Source organism: Cynocephalus volans, chromosome 1 (genome assembly GCF_027409185.1).
Source record: "Cynocephalus volans isolate mCynVol1 chromosome 1, mCynVol1.pri, whole genome shotgun sequence".
Classification (NCBI taxonomy): Eukaryota; Metazoa; Chordata; class Mammalia; order Dermoptera; family Cynocephalidae; genus Cynocephalus; species Cynocephalus volans.
In genome coordinates this window covers 143,103,248-143,127,008 of record NC_084460.1, presented here as the reverse complement: position 1 = coordinate 143,127,008, position 23,761 = coordinate 143,103,248, and the positions used below count along the sequence as shown (strand labels likewise).

Below are 23,761 nucleotides of genomic sequence, written 5' to 3'. Positions count from 1 at the left end.
ACTGTCTTCTTAATTATTGTAGCTATATAGTAAGCTTTAACACTGTATAGCATGATTCTCCCACTTTATTCTTCTTTTTCAGAATTGTTTTTATTTATTTAAGGTCCTTTATATTTTCAAATACATTTTAGAATAAGTTTGTATCTACAAAACACCTTGATAAGAATGGTATTAAACCTATAGATCAATAGGAGGAGAATTGGCATCTTTAATCTGTTGAGTCTTCAAAACCACAAATATGATAAGACTCTCCAATTATTTAGTCTTCTTTGATTTTTTTCACCAGCATTTTGTCATTTTCAGCATATAGATCCTGTAAATTTTTTTCTTTTTCTTTTTTTTCCCTGTAAATGTTTTGTCAGATTATATCTAAATATTTCATTTTCTTTGGAGCAATTATAAATGGTGTTGTGTTTTACATTTTGACTTCCAAATGTTCGCTGTTATTATGTAGAAAGCAATTAATTTTTTGTGTGGTGATTTTCTATCTTGTGACCTTGCTAAACTCACTTATAGGTTCCAGGAGTGTTTTTGTAGATTCTTTGGGGGGTTTATACATAGAAAACCATTATCTGAAAACAGAGAAAGTTTTATTTCTTCTTCACAATCTTTATGTCTTCACACCCTTCCCCCCATTTTTCTTTCCTTATTGTACTTGCTAGAACTTCTAGTACTATGTAAAATTAGAGTGGTAAGAGTGGACATTCTTGCCTTACTCCTGATGTGAGGGGGAAAGCTTTCAGTCTTTCACAATTAAGTATAACATGCACTGGTCACTTAAAAATAACATATTTTCTTGATCACAAAAGCAACACATGATTATTTACAGAATTTAGAAAATTGAAAAAAAATAAAAAAAATAAAATTGTCTGACATCCTATGATTCATAGTTGACATCTGGGATCATACTAATAAACTATATGTATTAGTCAGGGTTTTCCAGAGAAACAGAACCAATAGGAGATATGTGTGTGTGTGTGTGTGTGTGTGTGTGTGTGTGTGTGTGTGTGTATGTGTGTGTGTATATATATATATATAGAGAGAGAGAGAGAGAGAGAGAGATTTAAAGGAATTTGCTTATGTGATTATGAAGGCTGGCAAGCCTAAAATCTGCAGGGTGGGCCAACAGGCTGGAGACCCAGGAAGAGGTGATGTTGCAGTTGAAGTGCAAAGGCAGTCTGCTGGCAGAATTCCCTCTTGCTTGCTTGGGGGAGGTCCATCTTTACTGTATTCAGGCCATTAACTGATTGGATGGCTCATTCACATTATGGAGGGTAGTCTACTTAGAGTTCACCGATTTAAATGTAAATCTCAAAAAACAAAACAAAACAAAACAAAAATACCTTCATAGAAACATCCAGAGTAATGTTTAAGCAAATATCTAGGCTCCATAAACCATCATCCTATATTACATTTTTCACCATGTAATATTTTGTTCTGAGAAGTTCCCTGTGTCATTAAATCCTATGATTTTTGATGACTGCATAGAATTCCATTGTTTGAGTATATCATAATTTATTAGCCTGATCTCCAGTTATTTTACTTTTAAGATGTTTCCACATGTTTGCTATTTTAAATAATGTTATGATGAACAAACACTTTTTGTATATACCTTTTATTATCTACTTATGAAATATACTCAAAATGTCAAAGGGTATAAATATTTTCTAAAGCTTTTAGATACATCTTGCCATGCAGGAGTCCCTCCTTATCCATGGTTTTGCTTTCTGCAGTTTCAATTACACTCAGTCTATCATGGTCCAAACATATTAAATGGAAAATTACAGATATAAAAAATTCATAATTTTTAAATTGTATACTTTCTAAGTAGTATGTTGAAATCTAGGGGCCGTCCTGGTCTGTCCTGCCTGAGACTTGAATCATCCCTTTGTCCAGCATTTCCATGCTGTAGATACTACCCACCCATCAGTCATTCACCCATTAGTCACTTAGTAGCCATCTTGGTTATCAGATTGACTGTCATGGTATTGCCGTGCTTGTGTTCAAGTAACCCTTAAGAAACAGGAAATACTACAACAACAAAGGCCATGGCAGTGAGGGAATTAAAAAACAGAGAGAAAGTCATCTTTTCATCATTGCTTAGTCTCCTGAAGCAGCAAATGTGAAAGAGGGCACTGAAAAGCCATTCATTTTTATCCCAAACGGGGATCATTTTCCTTGTGATGTCTGGTTGCTTTGTGAGAACACATACACCATAGCTTCCTACCCTCTGAAAGACAGTAGTTCCTCTTACATTAAGCATGATAAGAAAACACACACTCAGACTCTCTAGAAAACTGCTGCTGTCCCAGCCACTTGACAACTCTTGGGTAGACTGAGTGGGGTTAAAAGGGCAGCTCCCTTCAGTCCTGTGCAACTCCTCAAGGCAGGTATCGAGGGTTGCTGTTAAGGAAAGCAAGTGGCTGGGCTCCAGTGGTGGGACAGGAACTCCTGTTGGACCAGGGCTTCCAAGACAGGCTGGAAGAGCAGTTCTCCTCATGCTGAGGCTTGACACCTGCTGCTGCTACTCCAGGTTTGTTATAAGAACCTTAGCCCAAGCTAAGTGGAGCCATCTTCCCCTCATGTTTTTAAAGAAGTGGGCTCAACTAGAAAGAAATAGAGCTGGAAGTCTAATTTTCTATAATGTAGACCAAATTCTTTTTCTTTCTGGGGTAAATTTATATTTTTTTGCTTTGGGAGAATTTTTGGTCGAAGATTTGAAAAGTTCACTTTCCTTCCTGTGTTGGGGGTCCCCAAGGCCACCCTTAGGTTCAGTGACTCATTAAAAGTACTCACTGGGCTCAGCATTTAGTTATGGCTAAAATTTACTGCAGTGAAAAGATACAAAGCAAAATCAGCAAAGAGAAAAGGTTCATGGGCAAAGTCTGGAGGACACCTGGCTCAAGTTTCAAAGAGATCTCTCCCAGTGGAGTCACACAAGACATGCTTAATTCTTCCAGCAATGAGTTGTGACAACATGTGCAAGGGAGGCTCATTATCCAGGGTTTTTACCAGGCGCTGTCCATGTAGGCACATTCCGCCTATCAGGTACCAAAATTCCAATCTCACAGAAGAAAATAAGTTGTTCAGTATGAGCCACATTGCTTGCACAGTTCAGGCCACTCTTGTAATTTAGGGAAGGTTTTATATCACTTCAGGAACCGTTTACCAGCCGAGTTCCCAGAAGCCAGCCAAGGGCTAACCTTGCAAGCAGGCCTTTCTAAGGATAGGTGGTTTTAGGCCTGCAATATTAGGCCTTTTCTGTACAGTCTGTCCCCTTGGCCAGGCATTTTATAGCAAAATTATTATCAGTAGAATTCATGATGCAGAGTAAAATCAACCTGCAGTATTGACTTCACCTGAAATCCAGGGGTCCTGGATTTAGCCAATTAAAACAAATCCCATTAACTATAAATGTCAGTCTTAGGAAGCCAAGTGGCCTTCTCTTTAATTTTTTGTATTAACCTTTTTCAGCCTAGCTCGAGGCATCAACTCAAGCACAGCACAACACTGGCTGGTAATTTTAAGCTGACCTGCAGTGCCTTCCAGGACTGAGGCAGTCCATGACAGTCAAGGTACACATGCAAGAAGTACAATTCCAGATAGCATTCTTGGAAACAGAGTTTGCAATTTTTTTTTTCTTCTTTGGAAGCTGGATGGTATGGGGATCTGAACCCTTGACCTTGGTGTTAAACACCATACTCTAACCAACTGAGATAACTGGCCAGCCCAAGTTTGCAGTTGTTAAGTCATGCCATTGAGGATGTACATTAGTCAGACAATGCAAGTAAACAGGGCCCCCAGAGAGGATTCCCACTGTGGAATCTTCTGCCCTAGGATTCCCCATCCAGTCCAAATAATTCAGTTGAGTCTTTGGTTTTAGAAAGACTGCCTAAAGGCAGTCAATTTTCATCAGTTTTGCTTGTTTATGATGTGAGTTCATTTGCCTCATGAGTGTAGATAACATCTTAAGATATTCTTGGAAAATGTAGGAGCTGAGGCCACCCCCTGCTGTCTCAGAGTCAGTGCTTGTTAGGTGTGATCATATGCTCAGCAGTTTGAATTCAATATCTCACAGCATCTTGGAAAGACAACACTGATGTTCAGGAGCAGTTCTGAAAAACAGCAGTTATGAGAACCAGTAGTTCTGAGAACCAGCAGTTCTGAAAAACTGATCTTTAATGCCCTCCTTCCCCTGAATCTTCACAGGTGCTGGGCTTTTGTTTCTTCTCTTTTCTCACATGACAAAATCAGTGTGACTCATTCAGAAATCATAACTTTACATTTTTCCCAATCATTTTTAATTCTCATGTAGACTTTTTATCAGGAAGGGTTGGGTGCAAGATGGACAAGAGAATTTACATGGAAAATCATTTTTTATGTAACTTAACCAGAAAATCACATCATGTTCAGAAATTGGTTAGTGCAAAATTCTGAATTTTCAAAAATTTTCAGAATCTTTTTATGTAACACCCATCCCTTTTGTCCTGATCATTTATTCAGTAAGCAACCTAGAAAAGATCAATCTGTCTGCGGCCAGCTGCATTTAGTAATCAAACTGCCTGACTAAGGAGAGAGGTGAGTGAATAGAATCGGGGTACAAATTTCAGATAATCTGGAAAGCTGAACACGAGTTAACATCAGTGAGACATCCCTGAGAAGGGGATTGAGAGTCCCATCTATCCTGAATGGATGGAGAGTCCTTACTCCCCATGATGTGCTCTCCTCCAACTTGTGGCTTTTGACAGGAAACACAAGTTCGATTTCTTGTGATCAATCATTTCTGGTGCATTTAGTTCCATCAGCATCTTGGTTTCAAATGGTCCCATCATAGAACAATCCCTTTTTCATGGGTATCTGCAAGTGACCCATGTGGCCCAGCCAGCCTTCATGATGTATTAATAATTAAGGCCTCACAGAGGGGTATTGTATATAAACCTGCAGTAGTCCCAGAGTTTGAATTCTGAGTACATTGAGCATATGCTTGCTTCCAGAGTTTGGAACAGTCCATCACAAATAATATCAGGTTTCAGCTTAGCCTCAGATTCAGGCAGCTAGGACCTGTGAATTCAGGATTCCAAAGATGCCAGCAACTTTTCTTCTTTAATAACAGCAAAGTAGAGGCTAGAGGCCTAAACCGATGTGTTCCAAGTCCAAGTGACAAGCACAGATTTATTTTTTATTTTTTTTATTTTTATTTTCTTGTTGTTGTTTTTCCGTGACCGGCACTCAGCCAGTGAGCGCACCGGTCATTCCTATATAGGATCCGAACCCGCGGCGGGAGCGTCGCCGCGCTCCCAGCGCAGCACTCTACCGAGTGCGCCAGGGGCTCGGCCCCAAGCACAGATTTTTGAAGCCCTTTTTACATCATCAGGTTTACAGTCCAAATTGACCCACTCAAAAATAAGCAAATTTGGGCCTGCCCATGGCTCACTTGGGAGAGTGTGGTACCGACAACACCAAGTCAAGAGTTAAGATCCGGTCATCTTTAAAAAAAATAATAATAATAAGCAAAGTAGGTTGGAAAATCATTGGTCTCTAAGAGGCAGACATCTGATTTTAGAAGAACTTATTAGCAAACTAAAAACTACCTTTTAAAACTCAAAAAGTGTATTTTCCAGTGGAGATTATTTCTCCTGTGTTGTCTACCTTTTCCCATAGGCTTCAACAGGCAAAAAACCATAGCAAAAATCATCAGTTATAGAGCTTTTAATACTCAAATATTCAAAGAGTTTAAATTTTAAGTCATCCACCAGCAGCAAAAAGCAAGGAAGTTCATGTTCTACTAACATATTTTATGGGGCAGCTTTCCCTGATTAGGATAAACCCTCTAGCATTTATGAAATTACAAGCATAAAATATTTTATAATATTATCACCACAAAATAAAAGGCATTTAAAACAATCTCTCTCAGCCTGGCAGTTTAGCTCAGCTGGTTAGAGTACAGCATTATAACATCAAGGACAAGGGTTTGGAACCCTGTACCAGCCAGCTGCCAAAAAAAAAAAAAAAATGTTTAAAAACTTCTCTCTCTCTCTCTCTCTCCATTGCAAGTTTACTCAAACTCCTGGCAGTAAATTCAGCATTTACGTATTTAAAATTATAGTTGCTGAGAGATTCTCAGCTGAAATGCAAGGGACTGCTGTACCCATGAATAGAGTGTTATTTTCTCCCTACCCTTTGTTTCTAGTTTATCTAAAGCCTTGTTCCAGCCCTTGGAACTGACTTAATCATTTTCCCTCCCACTTGGAGGAGAGAGCAATACAAACTTAACATTTTTGGCCTATCTAAAATTTGGGGGAGGAATGTTTGGGTCCTTTCTCCTCTCACCTGGAGGAGAGAGCAAAACCTAAAGGCATCACCCAGGCTGTACTTTTTTTTTTTTTTTTTCCATCCCTTCATTTTAGTTATCAAGGCCAAAAGCAGCCAGGGAATTCAATGAACCAATTCCCCTGAGGTTGGATTCATCATTTTCAAATTCTATAAGTAACTTTTACCTCTCACAACAGACATCATCTTAGCTGCTGTTTCATACTATGGATGACTAGGTAGCCTCTTGGCATTGAAGGTTACTCATCATGTCCCCTTTTTCCTTCCTTTTCCCAATCACTACTTTAGCCATAATTTAGTGAGTTGGGGTTGTTTTAGGAAATCCCAATTCTGACACCAACAGTCACTCCCAGTTTGGGGATTTTCTAGAACTCAGCATATAGTTGTACTCATGGATAAGATTTTTTACATTAAAAGGATACAAAGCAAAATTGGAAAAGACATGTGAGGTAAAGTCTGGAGGAAACTAGGCACAAGCTTCTAAAAGTCCTGTTCCAGTGAAGCCCACAGGATGTGTTTAATTCCTCCAGCTATGATTTGTGACATGTGTAAGTGTTGTCTACCTGCTCATTAGAGACTTAGTGTCCAGGGCTTTTACTGAGTGCTAGTTGTAGGCACACTGCTATGAATCAAATGTTTGTGTCCCCCCACCCCCAAACTTACATGTTGAGGCCTAACCCCCACTGTGATGGCATTTGTATTTGGGGTCTTTGGGAAGTAAATAGGTCATAAGGGTGGAGCCCAAATATTGGATTAGTGCCTATGGGGGTTAATTTTATGTGTCAACCTGATTGGCCAGGGGATGTCCCAATTAAACATTATTTCTGATATCTCTGTGAGGGTATTTTAAGATGAAATTAGCATTTGAATTGGTGAACTCAGAAATTAGATAGCTCTCCTCAATGTGGGTGGACGCCACCAATTCTTTGAGGACCTGAATAAAACAAAAGTTAGAAGAAGGAGAAATTTGCCCATTTTTTCCTGCCTTACTGCTTGAGCTGGGACATACCATCTTATCTTCTCCTTCTCTTGACTGGGATTTACACTATTGGCTCACCAAGTTTTGGACTCAGACCAAATTATACCACTGGCTTTCTTGGCTCTAAATATCTTTCTCTGTCTTTGTCTCTGTCTTTGTCTTATGCTCTCTGTCTCTATCTCCTACTGTTCTCTTTCTCTGGAAAACTCTGACTAATACAGTGCCCTTAAAAAAAGAGACATGAGAGACATGATCTCTCTCTTAGTCATGTGAAGATATGGTAAGAAGATGGTTGTCTACAAGCCAGGAAGCAGGTTCTCACCAGACACTGCTTCTGCTAGTGCCTTGATCTTGGACTTCCCAGCCTCCAGAACTGTGAGAAATAAATATTTGTTGTTTAAGCCACTCAATATTTTTGTTCAACAACTTGAACTATTAAGACACAATCTCTGCCTAGCACATGTCAAAATTCCAGACTCCCAGAAAGAAAGCAGGTGTTCAAAATAAACTACATTCTGTATACGGTTTAGGCATAGTGAGCCACTCTTCATTAAGACAAAGTTTTATATCATTGTAGGTAACTATTTGCCAGCCAAGTTCCTAGATGCCAGCCACAGGCTAACCTTGCAAGCAGGCCTTTGTAAAAGTAAACAGCCTCAGGCCTACCATATTACCTTTTTTTCCCCCTGTCCATTTGCCAAAACCTAAATTAATTGGTTCTGTCTATAAGACATTAAGGGAATGGTTCAGAACTCCAAGAGACAGACATCACTCAAAAAGGTTCTAAAATAAAGTTCCATTTGTTTTCCTCAAAATATTTTAATGTAATAATTAGGTATTATCTGCTCTGGTTTCTCCATCCCCTGCCAATAAGATTTATTTATTTTTATTTCAGAAATTGGAAGAAAAGACATTCCTGTCTTAGGAGGAATAGAAAAGAAGAGGTTTATTAGTAGTCAAATTTCGTGGATGGATCTGGTCCTGCTTCCCCAAGAGAAGTTATCTGTTCTTTATTTGGCAGAGACAACCAACAGTAATGACATACAGGTACAGCTTTTCCTTTCTCATCTGGGTCATTGAAAAGCAGGCTTCCTCCATTCGCTAATAAAAATATTACAAAGTAGCAAACATGCATTTGTCATGACTTAAAGCAAGAAATAAAAATGTTGCAAATCATTTTATGCTTTGGTTACTTTTCCTTAGTAATATATAAATTGTGATACTATGCTCTACAAACATTGGTCATAATTATTAAGCCTATATTTTTGCAGCACAAGGAAGGATTTTCATATGGCAAATGACCAGGAATCCTGTTTGAAAATGCAAGATTTCTCAAAGGTCTCTTGGAATACTGGCAGAATAGTGGAAAGATCCTGGACTTTGTTATTCTATTCCTTACTTTAAACTTGGCTTTGGTGCTTAGTATTAATTTCACCTTCAGCAAGGAACGATCTATTTGAGTCTCAATTTCCTCATCTATAAAATGTGATACAAATTTGCCAGTCACAGCATTGTTATAATGCAAATAGCATATGTTGAAATACTTGGCTCCATACCTGACACGGAGTAGGGGCTCCATAAATATAATATTCTCATTTTTTAAAAATGCCCACTAAATGATAGGGACTATAATGTTCATAAAAGCTTTATTTATAACAGCCCCAACTGGAAACAACCCAAATGACAGTCCAAAATGACCATCAGCAGTAAACTGAATTAAAAAATTGTGAGATTTCATACGATGCAATACTGCACAGCATGAACTACTGTTACTGCAAACGTATGGATGAATCTCACCGACAATGTTGAATGACAGAAAACAATACTGTATAATGCCATTGAAAGAAAGTTCAAACACAGGCAAAATTAATATATGATGACAGAGGTCAGAAGTAGTAATCTTTTGAAGGGAGCATGGATTGGAAGGGGAATAGAGGGAGCCTGTTAGGGTGCTAGAATGTTCTATGTCTTCACCTGCATGGTGGTGGTAACACGGGTATACATATGTAAAAATTCATCAAACTGTGCACTTACGATTTGTGCATTTTATATGTACATACACATTATTTACATTTGTACACACACACAAAACTGCTCCCTTTGCCCCAGGAGCTGGATTTTATATCAATATCAATTAAATTTATTAGGAGAGTCCCTAGCTCTAGATATGACATGTCAACAGCTGGCCACTTTTCAAGCTGCAGTCAGTCTGTCCCTTGTGTGTGACCCCGTTTAAGAGCTGGCCTGGAGCTGACAGGCATATTATGAGGGTCATGCTCCATCATCATTGACAGCTGGAGATGCCATCACATGCCATTGTCAGCAAAGCACAGGGAAAACCAGGCAGTGGACTGTGCTTCCAACCCTTAGGCTGCCAGGCACAAGTCCCAGCAATGGAAGGATTAAAAAGCCTGTCAATTTAAAAAGACAAGGGGGAGGGGAATGTGGGCTGCACAATTTATAAATAGACATTGCCCAAGGCTGCCTGATGATGAAGTGGTTGTTTAGCAAATCTTTCTTCTTTAAGAATGCCATTATCAGAGACCATTTAAAAACACAGTTTCATTTTGTCTTTTGGGGAAGATCCTGGGTTTCATCAAGTCAGCCCTGTTGGGTGGTATTTTCCTCTGTCAGATTTAAGTACAGACCTTCAATATTTTGAATTGCCTTGACATGGAGCACAAAGATGATGATGATGATGATGATGTGTCTTTTGCCAAATGGATGAGCAGCTTCTGGGGTCACAGCTGGAGAGAGGAGGATGAGAGAGGACTCCGGGAACACCACCGACGACAAGATGCCAGTTACAGGAAAACCTCCCTGCCCTGCCCAGTGAGTTCTTACCACAGAATGAGGGGAAAACTGGAGTAGGGGAGGGAAAGGTTCTCTTAGAGAATTTTTTGAAGAGTCTTTTTGTTTAAAACCTTTTTTTATACCTACAAAAATCCCTTTTATCATTTTATCTTGCCCTTTAATGATCCTGATTTTTATCTATTAAGTAATGCTTTCTTTATTTTTAGTAATCTAAGATATCTTTAAGTGCTAGTCAGAGCTCCTGATAAGCCTGGGGTAATCCCACTGAATGATAGAATTCAAGCCAAAAAAAGAAACTTTGTGTTATAGATAGTGTATGTAGCATTGTGGATATATGTGTGATTTCCATTAGTCTTTGAAGATTGCTCCACTATTTGGTAAACCTCTAAGGAACTGGCGATTCTGCACAACAGATCACAACCTTTGATAAATTCGATGTACTTTTTCTTCTGTTTCCCATTTGGTTTCCTGCAGGGAGAAGGAGCCAATATTCTCTTGCCCTCAGCCCTGTTATCCCATGGCTAGGCAGAGCACCAGGTATCTGGAGAGCAAGAAGGTAGCAGGAAAGCTCCCAAGGAGATCTGGGGAATGGGTGGGCCTGACCAGGAGTGGACTTGGTGGCAGGTACGGGCAGCAGTTCTCTTTGCTCAGCTGTGGTGCTAGAAGGCTCCACAGTAAATGCATATGTTCTCTGCTTTACAGTTATACAGCAATAAGCTGTGATTTACTGTTTATCACAACAGCCCATTGGAGCCACAGCAAATAGGAAAACAAAGAAAGAAACATGTTTACAAACAAAGTTTCTGGAATAAACTTTAACATTTGTCAGGCTTTTAAAACTGATATAATCCACCCTATTTGGATAGATCACTTTTAGGTTGCAGTGATGTTTGCTTTAAACCATTGGGGAATAGCAGAATTTGTTAGGTATAAAATTTTAAAATGATGTCTACATGACATCTTTTTCTGCTTGTCCTTGCTTTGGGCATTTGCTTGAATTAACTGTTTAGATTCTCTGAGTCAACAATAAATTGTATGATCATCAAACTAACATGCAGAAAGCATGTGTTTCTGTAGGGAAACAAAACCTAAATAAAAATTACCATCTGATGGGGCCGGCCCCTGGCTCACTCGGGAGAGTGCGGTGCTGATAACACCAAGGCCACAGGTTCGGATCCCATATAGGGATGGCCGGTTCGCTCACTGGCTGAGCGTGGTGCTGACAACACCAAGTCAAGGGTTAAGATCCCCTTACCGGTCATCTTTTAAAAAAAAAAAAAAAAAATTACCATCTGATGAATAGAGTAGAGAAAGTATAAGCATGGAACATATTGGAGGACCCGGAGGCGATACAGACAGAGTCCTGGAAAATAGTCAGGGAGTCTAATTCTTCTTATTTACATAATGCTGTATATTTGTAAAGTGAGTCTATATTTGAATACTTAACTTTTCCTATCTCTAAAATGTGCTCAAATTTTCCTTACTTTAGAGATATGAGAATAATTAAATTTTCAATTTTGAGTTTTGTTTTAAGCTCAGTGAAAATAACTTACAAAGAACAGCTTAATTTTGTCCTTATCTTTTTTCTTATGTCCCAACTGCTCCATCCTAAGTCCCTTCCTTCTCTCAACCTATTAATAATTTATATTGATCAATATTACATGCATACGAAAAGAGCTTTCTCCTTCTTACCTATTTCGAATGTGGTTTCTCATAGGCCTTTATCAGCCTCATGATTCACGCAAAACCATAGTGATGGAGCATTAAGTCACTTAACATATATACTGCACACCTACTATGTTTCAGCCATTGTGCAAGGCACAAGAGAATTACAGGGTAAAAGAAGACATACATGGTCCCCATGTTTGTGGAACTTTCAGTATTGTGGAAAATACAAATTTGGCAGAAAGAATGAGGTATGACAAGGGGTTGAACTTAGGTCACTCTCATAGAACAATACTTTTTGTCCAGACTTCTTATAATCTGTGATTTCTGGTTTATAGTGAATAAAGAAATCTTATTTTTTGTTCTGTTGCTCTTAGTGAAAAAAGAAATAATGAAGTGGTATGAAGTCTTTCTTGTTATTGAACTGATGTGCCTTCTTTATCATCACATGAATTCAAAACTGAAGTAAAACAGTTTCCATATCATTTATTTATTCTGCTCATTTGAAGTGCATTTTTAATGCTTTAGTCTATTCAGCTTTCTATTCATCATCTCCTTCAGCTTAACATGATTTTCTTAACATCTTTCTACATAGTGTAGGCCAAGTGGAAGGAAGAATTGTGCTAAATGAAAGATCTCTTTGAGGAGAAACTGAATTCACTAGCCTAAAGCTTTGCTAATTCTTAGTGAACCTTCTCAGTTCTTCTCCGCTCCAGGCACAGTCTGTGCTTGCCTACATGGTATATTTTGGAGGGATACAAAATAAGCCTCTACCTATTTATACCTAAGGTTTTTTTCTTTTAAATCACCTTTACCCATTCTATATTCTCTCTCTCCATATTCTCAATTTTAAGCAGTGAAAGATATTTTAATTTTAATTTTTACTCCTGATTGACCTGGAGATGGCTCACAGTATCTCACTACAGGGGTGGTTCTCCTATAATTGATCACTACAGGGATGGGTCAAGAATGGTCCCCTTAGGGGATTTCTCACAAACCTGGGAGGAGAACAGTACTGTAAGGTTTCATGATTGGTAGTGGCTTCTTGTGTATCAGGTTTATATTTGTATTAACTTTTAATTGGAGACCATTCCTTAATCCAAAGGAACGAAGCTAGTGATAGAATTTCAGGCATCAGTGACAATTCTATAAGGGAGCTTTTAGCACAATGTTCTGTGGAGTTTTCTCTCTTCTACTAGATGCTAAGTTGGAGGAGTTACTAGAAAGACAGCAGAGTGAAGTGGTTAGAGTTCTAACCACTCTGGAGCTAGCCTCCCATCATCCCTCATATGCTAGCGGCATAACTCTGAGCAAATTACTTAACCTTGAATTCCCCATATGTAAATGGAATTGATGATAATAGTATATACCTGTTCATGGTATTGTAAAGATTGTCAGTGATGTATATTTAGTGCTTAGGACAGTACCTGGTAACTAATAAGTAGCAGTAAAGCTAATGCTTTCAGTTAATTCTACAAAAAGTGCTAGAGTTTTTCATTTTACCTTTTTCTTATTTTTAATTTTTCTCTTTTATATTACAATGGGAAGATAGTTGGTAGTTTTATATTGAAGATTGTCATATGGTATATGTTCCGCTATGAGCTGAATGTTTGTGTCCCCCTAATTCATGTATTCAAGCCCCAATGTGATGGTATTTGGTGATGGGGCCTTTCGGAGGTAATTAGGGTTAGATGAGGTCATGAGGGTGGGGCCCTGGTCTGATGGGATTAGTACCCTTATAAGAAGAGACACCAGAGAGCTTGATCTTTCTCTCTCCCCACATGCACACAAAGAAGAGAGTATATGAGGAGACAGTGATAAGGTGGCTGACTGCAAGCCAGAAAGAGAGCCCTCTCCAGGAACCGAATCAACCAGAACCTTGATCTTGGACTTCTCAGTCTCCAGGACTGTGAAAAATAAATTTTTGTTGTTTAAGCCACCCAAGGTATGGTATTTTGTTATTGCAGCCCAAGCTGACTAATACATGTTCATACCAGAATGACAATCACCAGATAGTGGAGAACTAGTAGGAAAACATTACTATACAAGATTGAATTTAATGTCATTTGGAGTTCTCAGTGGCATGTGATTTAAATGGGCTTAGTTTGGCTACTTCAGCTTCTGGGTGAGTGAGGCAAGTCCTTGAATTGTCCCCTAGAAAGATTCCAAGTGCTTGAGGTATGGAGCATCATAAGCCCCAAGGAGTTTTTTCTTATAGGTTTCCTTTGTTTAGCTACTTTATGTCTTATAATAAGGTCTTGGTGACAGTTTCACATTGATTTATTGTGTAACAATGTGACAAAGCAGAGTCTGTTCAATTTCCCAATTATGAAATTACTTTAATGATTAATTTAAAACATCTTTCAGCTTCCCAAAAGGATGTCCTGTGATGGTATTGAGTTTATCTTTATTATTTAAAAGAGCTACCATTTTACCAGTTGAACACTTGAATTTTTTTTCCTGATGCTGTTTCTATGTATAGCTAGTTGACTCATTTATGGTTCTCTTGGCTCTGATGATAGCATTAGACTATGTTATAACATACTCCTCACATAAAATCCTTTTAGACTAATTCCTAAAGACCTACAAATTATTGTTACTACTTTGATAATAGAATTAAGATTAGTACATCATTAAAAGTCACATTTGCAGGCAGTTTCACATAGAAATAGAATGAAATTGTTGTTGCTGTTGAAGATAAAAGGGTTGGGATTGCTAATCCAGGAACAGGAAGTCACATGCTTAGGCATGTCACTTTATCTGTCCAATAAAGTCACTAATCCCAGAAATCTTAGGTAAGTCACTAATAACATAAATCTTAGGTAAGTCACTAAGATTAATTTTTCTGATCTGTAAAAGGGGAAGAATCATTTCCTCCCAGAATTTGTTCTGAGGTTAGAGATCAAGGATATGGTCCCCAGAGTGCACACTGTGCACTAAGACTCAGTATGGGTCTTATTATCCTAGCACCTGAGTCTTTCTTCTCATCGTGTCTCCTCTTGCTCTTAACCATTTGCTCAAAGGCAGGAGGGATACAACTGAAGGGTGACTGCAGTGAAAGCCAGAATAAAGAACATCAGGTAGCAATGATGTAGCTCTTGAGATGAAGATATTACATAACCAACTTTTCCCCATCCTTTTAAGTTTATTGGTACTTTAAAAATACTTTATTATCTTTTAAGAGAAGTTTTAGGTTCAAAGCAATATTGAGCAGAAAGTGCAGAGATTTCCCCTTATTCCTCCTACCCCTACACATACATAACCTCCCCATTATCAACATTTCCCACTAGTTGTACATTTGTTACAACTGATGACCCTGCACTGACACATCATTATCACCCAGAGTCCATAGTTTACATTAGGGTGCACTCTTGGTGTTGTACATTCTATGGGTTTTAACAAGTATATAATGGCATGTACCTGCCATGATAGTAGCATACAGAATAGTTTCCGGGCCCTAAAAAGCAATTTCTTTTTAAATGAGAACCTATGACTTGGGGTCAGAGAGTGCATAGGATTTTTCTTTGACAGAGATTGTTGTTCTGGGTCCCCACTGGAAACAGCTGTGCTGTTTAGAGCACTTTTCTGTTGTGAGAATCAGTGCACTTGACCGTCATTGCACCAACAGTCAGTGCCCACTGCACACTGTAGCCTGGGAGATCAGGAGCCCAGGAACCCAGGATGAGCTCAGAGTGTGAGTAGATTTTGACCTAAGTGCAAGAGCCTGTCTGTTTCACAGTGTGGAAGATAGATGGGTAAGGCTATTTAAGGCTATTTAGGACATTGTTTCATGTTGTTTTGAGGAAAATTATGTTAGAAGGGCACATAAAACTCCCCAAGTAGAACTTTCATAACAAGTGAATATTTAAAAGAATATCTTAGCAGCTTTACTAATCCTTAACCATATTTCTGTTTATTGTTTGAGAGTAAGTTTCTAGACATGTGTATTAGTTACCCAGGGCTGCCATAACAAAATACCACAGACTAGATGGCTTAAAAACAGAAAGTTATATTCTTACAGTTTTGGAGGTTGGGCAGTCAAAGATCAAGGTTACTTCAGAGGCCTATCTCTTTTGATTGCAGATGGCTGCCTTCTCATTGTGTCCTCACATGGTCTTTCCTCTGCTAGCAAGTGCCCCCAGTGTCCCTCTAAATTTTCTCTTCCTGTACACCAGCCACTTTGGATTAAAAGAGACTCATTTTAACTTAATCACCTCTTTAAAGGCCCTATTGCCAAATACAGTCACATTCTGAGCTACTGAGTCACATTCAAAACATACGAATTTTGGAGGGACAAAATTCAGCCAATAACAGCATGTAATGGCTAAATCTAAGGAGGGGATATTCTAAAGCTTCTGACACACATTGCCAAAGGCTTTCTAGGAAAGCTGTACACATTTATAATCCCAGCAAGGGAGAATAATTCCTGTCTCCCTGCACTCTTGCCAGTGTTGGATCACTGACAATTTTTTTTTTTGCTAATTTGAAAGGTAAAATTGTATGTTATTTCATTTTACCTAATTTTTGACTACTAATAAGCAGAAATAATTTTTATCATCTGGAATTTCATTTTCTTTCATTTTTAATGCATTCATTTATTCGATATGTATTTAACGACTGATGCTATGAATATGGCAAGGTCCTAGGTACTAGCAGAGAATAAAACATAGCCCTTGATGTGATGGAGCATACGGTCTAATGAAGAAGAGAGACATTAAACAAAATTATGCAAATTATTGATTTGGGGGAAGTATGAGTTCCAGGAGAACATCTAACAGGGACCTGAACCAATCAGAGTGGTAGGAAAGGCTCTCTGGGGTCAAACAGTTTCCCATGTGACTGAAGGATGATTAGCCATTAGAGAGGTAAAGAGAAGGGTGGTGAATGAGGTCACAAGCAGGGAGGACCCCCTGTGTCAGTGCCTGTGCCAGGTAGGAGCAGTTGAGCTGGTGGCACTGACTAAAAAGCACAAAGGTTTTCTGTGTCACTGAAGTGATGAGGTGGTGCAAGATCAAAGATGAGGAGGAACAAAATCAAAAGGTGATCAGGTGTGAGTTTGTTGTGGTTTTAACCATTCTGGCTGCTGTGAGGACAGTGAAATAAGGGGAATAGAAATGGATACAGGATATCCACTATTAGGAGGCTACTGCTGTCATCTGGGTAAAAGGTAATGGTGACTTGGACTAGGGTAATAGTGGTGCTGGAAAGAAGCAGAAGGTTTTGAGAAACACTTGTCAGGTGGAATCTGCTGACTTCACAATTGTACGCAGAAGGTGGCTTCTGAGTTACTGGCCTGAGTAACCAGGCATTCGCCATCTCTGAGAGAGGGGACACTAGAGGAGCAGCTTTGGGGAGGAAAGATAATGAGTTCAGATTTGAACAAGTCAGGTTGGGTGCCTCTGGGATACTGGAGGAGAAGGGAATGGGCAGAAGCTCAGAGAAGTCTGGGCTAACGATATAAATTAGGAAATCAGATCATAGCTAGAAGTTGAAGCCGAGGGATGAGATATTTAAGGAGACAGTGTAAAGTAAGAAAGGAAAGGAAGGGAAGGAAGACTAGTCTAGAACATTAGGGAATTCCAACAGTTATGGGCTGATAGAAGAAAGAAGTGAGCACAAATGTCTGAGTCATAGTGGCAGAAAGATCGAAGGGAAAGCGAAATGGTACAGTGGTAGAAAGCAAGGAATAAGAGTGTTTCTGAGAGGGTGCTGTGTGCAATAGTTGAATGCTACTGAACGATTAAGATAAAGACAAAAAAGTGCACAGAATTTGGCAACATGGAGACCAATATCCTGACCAAAATTAGTCGTGGGTGCAAAAGCTGGATTGAAGTGGGTTGGGGAGTGAAAGAAATTGAGAGAGCAATTTGTTTCTCTGAGCTGTCCTTTGCTCACTTTCCAATTGTGATTTTAACATTGATGTCATTGTATTATATGACCTCGATGGGATTATGTGTGTGTGAGATATATTTAATCATCTACATAATATTGCTACATATTACTATTTATTAAATCACTATTTATTATTACTATTACTATTGCTATTACTATTATTAATATTACATATTACTATTTATTAAATTGCTAATTATTATTTATTAAATAGTAATATGTAGCAATTTTTTGTTTTTTCACCTACTGTTTAATTTTATGTTGCTTTTGATACACATTAGCATTTTTACATAGTTAAATTAATATTTTTCTCATGATTTCTTCCATTGCTCTTTTGCTTCAAAATTATTTCTCCATATAGAAATTATATAAATATTCATCTATTCTTTCTTTTTTTTTTTTTTTTTGTCTTTTTCGTGACCAGCACTCAGCCAGTGAGTGCACCGGCCATTCCTATATAGGATCCGAACCCGTGGCGGGAGCGTTGCTGCGCTCCCAGCGCCGCACTCTCCCGAGTGCGCCACGGGCTCGGCCCTCATCTACTATTTCTTAAACATTTATGGTTTCACTAAAAACTTAAAAAAAATCATTTTGGAATTTATTTTTACATATAAGTTTAAGGCTTGGGGTGCTTTATTTTACTGTCCTAATTGTGGAGTAGCAAACAACATAGCTAATCTTGGGATGTTCTACTGAATATTTTAACCAATTGACTCTGCAGCCTCATTGTAGGAGAAGGGTCTTACTGATCAAAAAGATACAATTTCATTTCAATATGAGATTTGTTTAGTTAGTAGATTATAGACATTCTGCTTCTGTGTTAATACTGTACAGTCTCTTTATATTATAAAAATTTTCATTCTTTATTCCCAGTTTCCTGTCCTTCCCAGAATTATGTCATCTGACAGCCATCCTAGAAGGCATTCTCATGAGGACCAGGGATTCCGATGCCATTCCTCCACGCGGGATTACAGAAAATGCCCAGGGGATGGGTCATATGGGGAGCCATTGGAATCAAAGAGAAGATCCCATTCCACAGTTCAAGAATTTTCAGATTCCTTTGAACAGCAACTATGCTTTAGAACCAAACGCTCTGTCTCTTTGGTATGTAACAGAGCTACTGAATATTTAAGCAGCTTTAGAAAAGGAAATCCAAAGGCTTCATCCTCTTCAAGTCTGAAGAGAACAAATCTAACTTCATTTACACCTTGGTGATGAGATCTTTGAAAAATGACACTCAGTTTAAGATAGCCTAGATGAACAAAATTTTTTAAATTGTCATTTTTATTAAAGACATCTGGGGTAGGAAGAATTCCTGGAGGACCGTATGGGGAATGTTTTTGTTACCAAGGTCTTCTGGTTCTTTGAGCCTGCTTTCATCAACCTTATTATAAATAATTGCGACTCATTCTCCTTTCACTATTAGAAGAAGAGAAAAACTGCCTCTACTGCACATCTCCTTTCATATTTAAGTCACTGGCAAATAGTCTATGATGGTGTTGTGTTCCCCTGTACTTTTACAAAACACACTGAAGGAACTCTCTAGACATTCTCCAGCAAGTATCCAGGAGTAAGAGTGGTCCTGGTGCTCACAGTGGCCTCATGGTAGACTTAAGTAAAGTACAAGGGAGAGATAGGCATGAAATGGAGGCAAGAACAGAATCTTCACTGATGCCAAACTTGCTACATAAAGTAATAAGCTAGAGATCAATTAATTTGGGGGCAGTTTTTCAATTCTGCAACATGCTCACTAAGTGGCCTTAAGTAAAATACTTTTTTTCTTGGTAGGTCTTTAATTTTTTGCTTTATTTTGGAAAACATAAATAATAATATGTTGCTGCCATGTTGTAGGCAAAGCAAATATTTGAACCTAAGTGTATTGACTCCTGGTTCTTGAGCTCAACTCTGTGAATGCACAGGCGAAGACACTCAGGTGCATTCTGCTTTATTGTCCATCTGAGCACAGTGCTCCCTTCCTAGCAGCATGGCTGTTGTGACGGTCACTGTACATCTTTGCCTTTGAGGTAACACCTCACTTTTCCCCAGAGTGACTCTGTGTATCTACGATTCACCTACAGTAAGCTGGTTTATCCACCTGATCACAGGAAATAATAAGGAAGGCAGAATAGTGAACAGCTGTCACTTACTGTATCTAAACCTCATTATTAAGAATTCCTGTTTTGTCTTTTCTTTGTATGGTTTCAGATATAGAGAAATGTTGCAAGAATAGTATGAAGAATTCCTATACACCCTTCATCTAGATTCCTTCCAAATGTTAACACGTTCCCATATCTGCCTATCCCCTCTCTCTCCTTCCCATCCTTAAACAAAGGCACAAGAGCATTCTCTTACATAAATGCAATACAATAATGAAACTTGGGAAATTAGTACTGATACAATACTATTATATCTAACCTATAAACCTTATTCATATTTTGCCAGTTGTCCCAATAACATACATAATAGCAAAATTCCAGATCATGTGTTGCAACCAGTTTTTATGTCTCTATAATCTATTTTATTCTGGAGCAGTTTCTCAGTCTTTTCTTGTCTTTCATGACATTGGCATTATCTGAAAAGTAGAGGTCAGTTACTTTTTAGAATAACCTTCAATTTAGGTTTAAATGATTTCCTCATGGTTATATTTTGATTATGAACTTTTGGCAGAATAAAACAGAAGTGAAAGAATTACTGTTTTAAAACTGACATATTAATTTTATATGAGTTAATTTTGGAATTTTGATCAGATGAACATAAGTGATGAATCTAATGAAAGTCATCTGGAGGCACGTTTACAGAGTTGGTACAATTTTTAAGTTCCTCTTAACTTGTATCTCAGCTTCATTGTTGGTTTTGCTTTCTCACTTTAATCGATGGACCGTTATGGATAGAAACGAAAAAATCTAGGTATAAAAACAATTTAACTTTGTAAAGTAGCTAACACCACTGCAATAACCAGACATCTCTGTCACTCTCAACTTGCAGGGCTCTGTCATGACCTTGCTCACGTGACTGCAACTCACCACTGTGTATGTTCACTTGATAGACACTCAGAGGTTCCCCAACATTTCTAGTTCAAATAGGGAAGAAGTAATGATTTTACTTGTCTATTTTTTAAAAAATAAAAGTGGAAATAGATATCATCACCACATTAATCAATGTCATATATTGGTCAGGCACTCCCTGAACAAACTATTGAAGCACCCCTTCCCCAATAGTTCCCTATCTTAATGCCCTGTTTATAGTTATTGCACTTACTATTGGTTATTTTCTCATTTTCTTTTAGGCTTACTTATTGTCTGTCTTCCTCCACCTAGGTATAATATCTAGGAAGTAGGCTCTCTCTGTGTAGTGCCATATCTCCTGATCCTAGAACAACAGTATACGTTCAATCAATCAGTAAATAAATGGGGAAACTCCAGAGCAACCTGCTGAGGAATATTAATCTGGTTGGATGTCATTTCTCAATACTTCATTATTCATACAGCCCTCACATTAAGATTCAGTGCAAACCCTACTATTAATGTAATTTAAGGGAATGAACACAGGGAGGTTAGAATCATTCTTTGTGTGATCTCACTTTCCTTTTCAAAAAGCACCAGGAAACTATTAACTTCATCACGCTGTGAAATCACATCCCTCAGTACGTCGGAGGTAGTCAAGTCGTGCAGGTTTAGCTTCCTTCCCAGACCGTATGCTGATGACCAGGCCCCTCTAATTCCTTTTCTTTGTGTCTAAAACCTTCAGCTATATTTTAAGTTGAAGCAAATTTATTACTAGAAACTGAGATGTGGAAGTGTGCTAAGTGATAAGGGCTTTTTAAAAAATGTCTGCTTGGTTGGAGAAATGTGGAGTGTTTTCAGCTGCTGGCACATATCTACCCTTATTTGATGCTTCTTTTTCAGGGACCTGAAAGCAGGAAGGAGAGAAATGAAAGAAAATGCCTGAAGATGGAGATAATAACCTGCAAGAAAGCAGAGGAAGGAAGGAGCTCCAGGAAAGAACACAGAGAAGCATACATGGCTCCTGTGTGTGAAAAAGGGCCCGAATAGTACTTTGTTTCCACATCACGATTACGGATCATACTGGATTTTTGAACCCCACCACCATTTCAGGATGTCAGGTGGCAGCTGTAAAAGAGGGTCTGTAGATGCTGAGTGGCTGCAGTGGGCAGTTGTACCGCTGCTCCTTAAGACGGCGTGAATCATGCTCCAACTGCTTCTGGCATCTTAGTTGAGAGTGTAATCTGCTTTGTTGCCCTTTTATGGGAACAAAAAGAATAAAAGGTATTTTAATAGAATAAAGTAATTTTTGGAAATGTAAAAAAAGATATTTAAAGAGCCACCCACACATCTTCACCAACTCTTTTTCCACCTCAACCTCATGAGTAGTCTTAAATAAAAGTCATTGGTGTGATTCTAAGTGTACTTCCTTATTAGAAATAATTATGTAAGTATGTCTAATGGCCATCATTTAATGAGAACTGGTAATTAACGTGCCATGTACTATGCTGAATGCTTCAACGTGTTGCCTAAAATAATCATCACCACCCTGGGTGGGACCTTGTATTAGGGTTCTCCAGAGAGACAGAACTAAAAGGATAGATAGATAGATAGATAGATAGATAGATAGATAGATAGATAGATAGATGAGAGGGGATTTATTAGGGGAGTTGGTTCATGTGATCGTGTAGGCTGAGAAGTCCCATGATGGTCATCTGCAAGCTGGAGAACCAGAGAAGCTGGTAGCATGCCTCAGTCCAAGTCCAAAGGCCTCAGAACCAGGGAAGACAATGGTGTAACCCTCAGTCTGAGGCTGAGGGCCTGAGTACCCAGGTGGGCCCACTGATGCAAGTCCCCGAGTTCAAAGACTTAAGAGACTGGAATTCTGATGTCCAAGGGTAGGAGGAGAAGGGTGTCCCAGCTCCGGGGCGGGGGTGGGGGGTGGAGAGACTCGCCTTACCTCTGCCTTTTAGTTTTATCCAGGCCCTCAGCCAATTGTATGGTGCCCACCCACAGTGCATGTGGCTCTTCCTTACTCAGTCCACTGATTCAAATGTCACTCTGTTCTGGAAACACCCACATAGACACATCCAGCTATCTGGGTATCCCTTAGTCCAGTCAAGTTGACACAACATTAACCATCACAGACCTATTTTCCTTTTCACTTTCTGGTTGAAGAATCTGAAGTTTAGAATAGTTCTGTAGCTTGCCAGTATGGTGGCACAGTTACAGCCAGAGCAACATCAGTTTGTTCTGATGCTGGAGCTAATGCTTCTAATGTGAGCCAGGACCTTGATTTCCCTTTAGAAGTAGATCCCAACTTAGTACTTGTATGATGTGATTGTGAATGAGTGAATGTGAGTGAGGAAAGCAGGAGTGGGGGAGGTAATAATTTTGATTACATGGGTAGAAACAGATCCTCTGAGGTCAGCTTTATGCTCTGGGTTTTAATGGGTTTTAACTTTATGAGACCAACTCCTATCACTATTTTTACCCTGGGAGAAGGATACTGGAATTCTCTAATACTCTCCCTATTTATACTTTGACTCTGTCTTGGATCTTCAAATGCCCAAGGGCAGCTAGATTCTCCATTTCATAAAGAAGAAAATCTCCCAGTACTACTACTCATAACTAATACTAAAATTGATTGCTTATGCAAGAAACTAACTTAGACATAGACAGTAGAAAAAAGAAGAAAAGGGGAATGAAAAAATAAGGGAAAAACAGTGGAAGAAAAGTAAAATATCAATGATCTTGACTACCATTCTTTCACTTTTCATATAACCTGTACCTTCATCCATTCTGGATTGATGCTTTCGTTTGGCCTTTTTAACACATTATTATGATTTTTCACATATGTAATGAAAGATGACTTCAAACCATCATATGGTGACTTTTGCCTATTAATTGCCACCCCCAAAGGGGAAAATGGGGTCTGACCTGCCATTGAGGTCTGCTTGATGCTGCTCTCATGGCTAAGACAGTTGTTTCCCTGCCCTTGCTTTGGCCACTTTTCAGTATTGCCAACCAAATTTTCGATTTGGGGATGGTTCGTTCATATGCTCTGGCCCCTGTAGAA

At 38.7% G+C, this 23,761-nt stretch overlaps 1 protein-coding gene across 3 annotated transcripts in view; it reads left to right on the top strand.

The window, feature by feature from the left end:
• Positions 1-22,096, top strand: part of LNP1 (leukemia NUP98 fusion partner 1) — a 43,426-nt gene extending 21,330 nt beyond the window's left edge. For 2 of the 3 annotated variants that reach the window (XM_063096697.1, XM_063096689.1), the window contains exons 2-5: positions 8,205-8,356; positions 9,944-10,141; positions 18,554-18,784; positions 21,586-22,096. In XM_063096697.1, the coding sequence (XP_062952767.1) occupies positions 9,983-10,141; positions 18,554-18,784; positions 21,586-21,732 (537 nt within the window). In that variant the 5' untranslated portion in view covers positions 8,205-8,356; positions 9,944-9,982 and the 3' untranslated portion in view covers positions 21,733-22,096. Of the gene's footprint in view, positions 1-8,204; positions 8,357-9,943; positions 10,142-18,553; positions 18,785-21,585 lie in introns of those variants that run through there. The other variant, XM_063096706.1, reaches the window with a different exon arrangement.
• The last annotated feature ends 1,665 nt before the right edge of the window (positions 22,097-23,761 follow it).